Source organism: Ranitomeya imitator, chromosome 2, assembly GCF_032444005.1.
Source record: "Ranitomeya imitator isolate aRanImi1 chromosome 2, aRanImi1.pri, whole genome shotgun sequence".
Taxonomy (NCBI): domain Eukaryota; kingdom Metazoa; phylum Chordata; class Amphibia; order Anura; family Dendrobatidae; genus Ranitomeya; species Ranitomeya imitator.
The window spans coordinates 157,346,272-157,351,286 of NC_091283.1; the positions used below are offsets into that span (position 1 = coordinate 157,346,272).

The 5,015-nt window shown below is 36.2% G+C and overlaps 1 protein-coding gene across 2 annotated transcripts in view; it reads left to right on the forward strand.

Annotated features, from left to right (window-relative positions):
* BARHL1 (BarH like homeobox 1) overlaps positions 1-4,030 on the forward strand; it is a 9,189-nt gene extending 5,159 nt beyond the window's left edge. For both annotated transcript variants that reach the window (XM_069755519.1, XM_069755520.1), the window contains exons 2-3: positions 294-516; positions 3,309-4,030. In XM_069755519.1, coding sequence (XP_069611620.1) covers positions 294-516; positions 3,309-3,603 — 518 coding nt within the window. In that variant the 3' untranslated portion in view covers positions 3,604-4,030. The remainder of the gene's footprint in view (positions 1-293; positions 517-3,308) is intronic.
* Positions 4,031-5,015: the final 985 nt, after the last annotated feature.

Genomic DNA, 5,015 nt, shown 5'->3' on the forward strand with positions numbered 1-5,015 from the left:
CTTCATACATTCTATCAGGGTTTATTTCTATTCTATACAATTGTGTTAGAATCTATGACAATATAATTATAAAACACAGAACTTTTATAACCTGCACTTTATAAATCAGGTATAACATACAGATTATATAATCTGTAGGTCATCTAGAAAACGCAGCTAATATAGAGAAGCGCTTACAAACAATGAGCTGCGATGGTTTTGCTAAATGTCGCAGCGATTGTGCCACTGTTATAGTTATTAGTGACTAATAATTGTAAGTAACAGCTTTTATTTGTGATGATTGATGGTTGCAGTAAAGGAGGAGGGAGAGCGGGAAATCTCCAGCTCCAGGGAGAGCCCCCCTGTTCGGCTGAAGAAGCCCCGCAAAGCCCGCACCGCCTTCACCGACCACCAGTTGGCGCAGCTGGAGCGCAGCTTCGAGAGGCAGAAATACCTGAGCGTGCAGGACCGGATGGAGCTGGCGGCTTCACTCAACCTCACCGACACCCAGGTGAAGACCTGGTATCAGAACCGCAGGTCAGTGCAAAGATAGTCATGCGACCGCTATTGGGTGCAAGTCACATCGCACAGGCAGCAGGACACAGATCAGGCCTCTCAGTGTGTGCCCGACTACAAAAGTGATGCCGGTAGTCGGCGCAAGAATAGCGCCAAATCCTAACCCGAGCGCACACCATAGCCTGCAAAGGGCGCAGACATCCCACCGATCTGCGCTACACCCCAATAATCCCCCATAGATCGGACATCAACAATGAAGTGTCAGCTATCCCATGCAGGTAGCAGAGTTATTGGTCACCCATCATGTGGTGTGAACACAAAGTAATAATAGAAAAAATAATTGCAATTGTTATCTTGTGCAACATTTGTGCTCACAACCCGACACCTGACTTGTCGCACTGTCCCTGCATTATATCATTTCTTCCCTTTACTGTACAGAAATGTGTGTATAAATATATACATATATATATACACACACACACACACACACACACACACACACACACACACACACACACACACACACACACACACACACACACACACACATATATACACACACACACACACATGTACACTTATGCATACACACATATTTATCTATATCTGGGGTGGCATATTTTTTTTTTATAACAATCAGGGCTGGAGCTGATAGATTGTAATTAATTGCTCAGGTTACAGAGTCAGATTCCCCTATGTTCACAGTCACAATTAGAAATATACAGAATTCATCATATTCTATTATTATTATTATTATTTAATTGGTACTAAAGGAAAAAAATCACAAATCAGAAAAATGTATAAAAAGAAGGTAAAAAAATATATATTTCAGTGTTTTTTTTTTTCATATAGAAATTATACAAATTATACTAACTTTATACGTGTCACTGATCCATGTGCTCAGAGAAGATGAATAGCTAATAGAAAGCTGATAATAAGATTACAAATTATGTAATAAAAAATATTGCCAACTTTATACTTTCTTAGCTTTTACATTATATTTAATTTTTTTATTATATTCTTTACTCTTATTTCTATTAGTCTTTGCTTTATTTAAGTGTATAATATTATTTACAGGATTAGCAGTTTTATCTGGTTATGTTCGTTTTTGTTCTTCGTTCTTTTGTGTATTTTTGTTTTTAGTTCTAGAATTTGTGTTCCTTAACTTTCCTTTTTAATTTAATTTAATTTTATTTCTTTTTACTTTATAAAAATAAAAAAATAAAAATAAAAAAAATCCGGGGGAATAAAAATAAATAAATAAAATAAATAGATATAATTAATATTTTCAAACCCAGAATAAATTTTACTCTATTTGTTTACATTTACATCTTTTTATTGGCATCAGTAAAAACACCCGTATATAAACACATTGACACATCAATAATAAATTAACGATTTCTACTTTAGGCATCAATAATTAACAGGACGTTTCTGTAATTACACAATTATTATAATTATGATTAATGAATAATTCAGCCCTGGAAATCAGAGTTTTATTTATTTATTTATTTATTTTTGGGGAGGGGGGGGGGGGGAGTAGGGAAGCATAAAGGCAGAACCTGAGATGATGCGAGTTAGACTCCGTAACTTATGAAATTGAATTATAGAATACCGGTATATACAATAGATTTTGACATTCCTAGCGAGGTGTCCTACGGGGACTGCACTGTCGTAGAAGCTGTCCCTTAAACATTTTTTTTACATTATCTGTTTTACATTTTTCTATTATTATTTTTTTTTAAACCATCTTTATTGAACAATAAGATTTACAGTTTTTATTTTTTTTTTGTATTTATTTTATCTAGCTATGCTGATACTTTTCTGCACTTATTTTTTTTTTCTGGAAATACCTGCAGAAAAAAAAAATTAATAGCAAAAATTATGTTGTATTTTTTTTAATAATCAAATTCAACAGTTATAATCTGCTAACCTAAAATAATTTCCAGAACTTTTACATACTTTACGTAGTAAAAAAAAAAAAAAAAAGAATAAAAAATGCAATAGGTTAGAGAAAAAAATGAAAATACTAGTGTGTGTGTGTGTGTGTGTGTGTGTGTGTGTGTGTGTGTGTGTGTGTGTGTGTGTATATATACATATATGTATATGTATAGCAAAAAGCTGAGTACAATTAAAGTCATACAGAAGAAAAAATGGAATAGTTCTGTCACTTTATCCTTTCACCAAATACTAATGCTAGGAGGTTAGAGAAAGTTATATAAAATGTAATTTTTAGGGTCAAACACTCTGCCACGTGCACACGTTGCAGAAAGTGGTGTGGATTTTTCCGGACTGATTTTGGTAAATCCACAGGTAATCCGCACTGCAGATTTCCTGTGGAGTTACAACGGATTTACCACGATTTTTTTGTGGATTCCACCTGCGGTTTTACACCTGCGGATTCCTATTATTGAGCAGGTGTAAACCGCTGCGTAATCCGCACAAGGAATTGACATGCTCCGGAATAAACAACGCTACGCTTCCGTGCTTTTACGCAGCATGTGCACTGCGGATTTTGTTTTCCATAGGTTTACACGGTACTGTAAACTCATGGAAAACTGCTGCAAATCCGCTGCGGCCAATCCGCTGCAGATCCGCAGCAAAATCCGCAATGTGTGCACATACCCTTAAGGGAAACTTCATCCAAATTATCACCAACCAACCCCCACATCCCTACTGATTAGCTTCCTGGGTCATCTGTTCACCTAACTTACGGTCCCTTAATTCATGTGATTGTCCTAAAAAATATAATGAAATAAGGGCCTTGATATTTTAGGAAAACCAATCTTATTTTGTGTTTTTTTTTCATGCAGGACAAAGTGGAAGAGACAGACCGCAGTTGGACTGGAATTACTAGCAGAAGCTGGAAATTACTCTGCTCTTCAAAGAATGTTCCCTTCTCCGTACTTCTACCCGCAAAGCCTTGTGTCCAATCTGGACCCAGGTGCTGCACTTTACCTCTATAGAGGTCCTACTGCACCTCCCCCAGCTTTACAAAGACCTTTGGTCCCCCGAATCCTTATTCACGGACTTCAAGGTGGTGCTGAGCCCCCACCGGCCTTGCCCCCTCTGACAGGAGTCCTACCAAGGTCGGCACAGCCCCGGTGAAGAGGTCTATAGAAGCTCAAACAGGTGCCAAAGTCATAGACTTCACCAATGCACCAGAGAACGGGTGACCTCATCAGCGATGGGACTGTACATACGGACTTGTCTGTGGAACAGCCCTACGAAAACTAAGGCAAAAAAAAGTGACCTTTTGAAACTTGGAAAGTTCAAAAACTATGAGAAGATGTAAAAAATCTGTGTGTGATATGATCGATTTTGATAACTTATTTCTCAGAATCCAGAAATTCCTTTTGAAAAATTTAACATCAACGGCTTACTTAGCATGATGGAAGAGCAGTAAAAAAAAAAAACAACAGCAAACAAACCCAAAAATTAAAAAATATCACCATTAAACTAAACTCTTGAATCAATCCTGGCAGCTTTGCTGTTCTTTAAACATGGCTGCCTTCACGGTCAGTTGTCAAGCAGACCTAGAATTGGTCAAATCCAAAATATATATATATATATATATATATATATATATATATATATATATACACACCCTTTTTTTAAGGAGAGGGGTGGGGGTGGGTGATGCTCTTTATTGTCCTTATTACTAAAAAAAATAGGTAAATTATTGGAAATTGTAGTGTTGGGGGAGGTATGCCCACTAATTGTCCAGTTCCTCTGTTGCAGAATATCACAGGGCCCTCCTGGGCACCTTGGCAAGGGTGCATATCGACAGTCAGTTGGTCATCCAAGTATAAAAATATTACTCAAATTGTTTGAGGCCAAAAATTCACTGTGATTTAACATTTGACTTTTAAAATGAATTGATAAAAGAAATAGTTTAATGATGATAGAAGTTTTAAATGAGCCAACGAAATCTAGCACCACCCCCAAGGATCCCGATTACTATGGAGTTATATATATATATTTAATGTTATATACATTGCTGCTATCCCTATAAGCATAGATATGTTCACGTTTAAGGATAACTCTTGGCTCGATGAGGAACTAGAAGATCCAGCCTTGATGGTTCATAGGTCTAGGGTTAGGGCACAATCTACGTAAAAAAAAAAAAAAAAATACACAAAAATAAAATCCTTCCAGTGAACCTCAGGCTGAATATCAAATATAATTTGAAAATCATGATAGTCATGAATGGATTTATGTTACCTCTGAGAAATAAGGATTTACGGTCTTCTGCCTGTACATAGTCCTTTGTATATTAACCCAACCCTGTCTACCTATTTATAAAAAAAAAATAAAAAAATTACATAATTAAATATGATTTTCCCAGCAAAAAAAAAAAAATCAAAACACATGCACACACAAAAAATAAACTACAGAGAATTGCATTATGTTAACCTCTTGTGTGTCACTATAGCCTGTACAGTTCAGATAAAAGAAGGAATACTCAATTCTAGGGTAAATGGGTAAATCTGCTCCTGTAGAGTTCAAGCAAACAAACA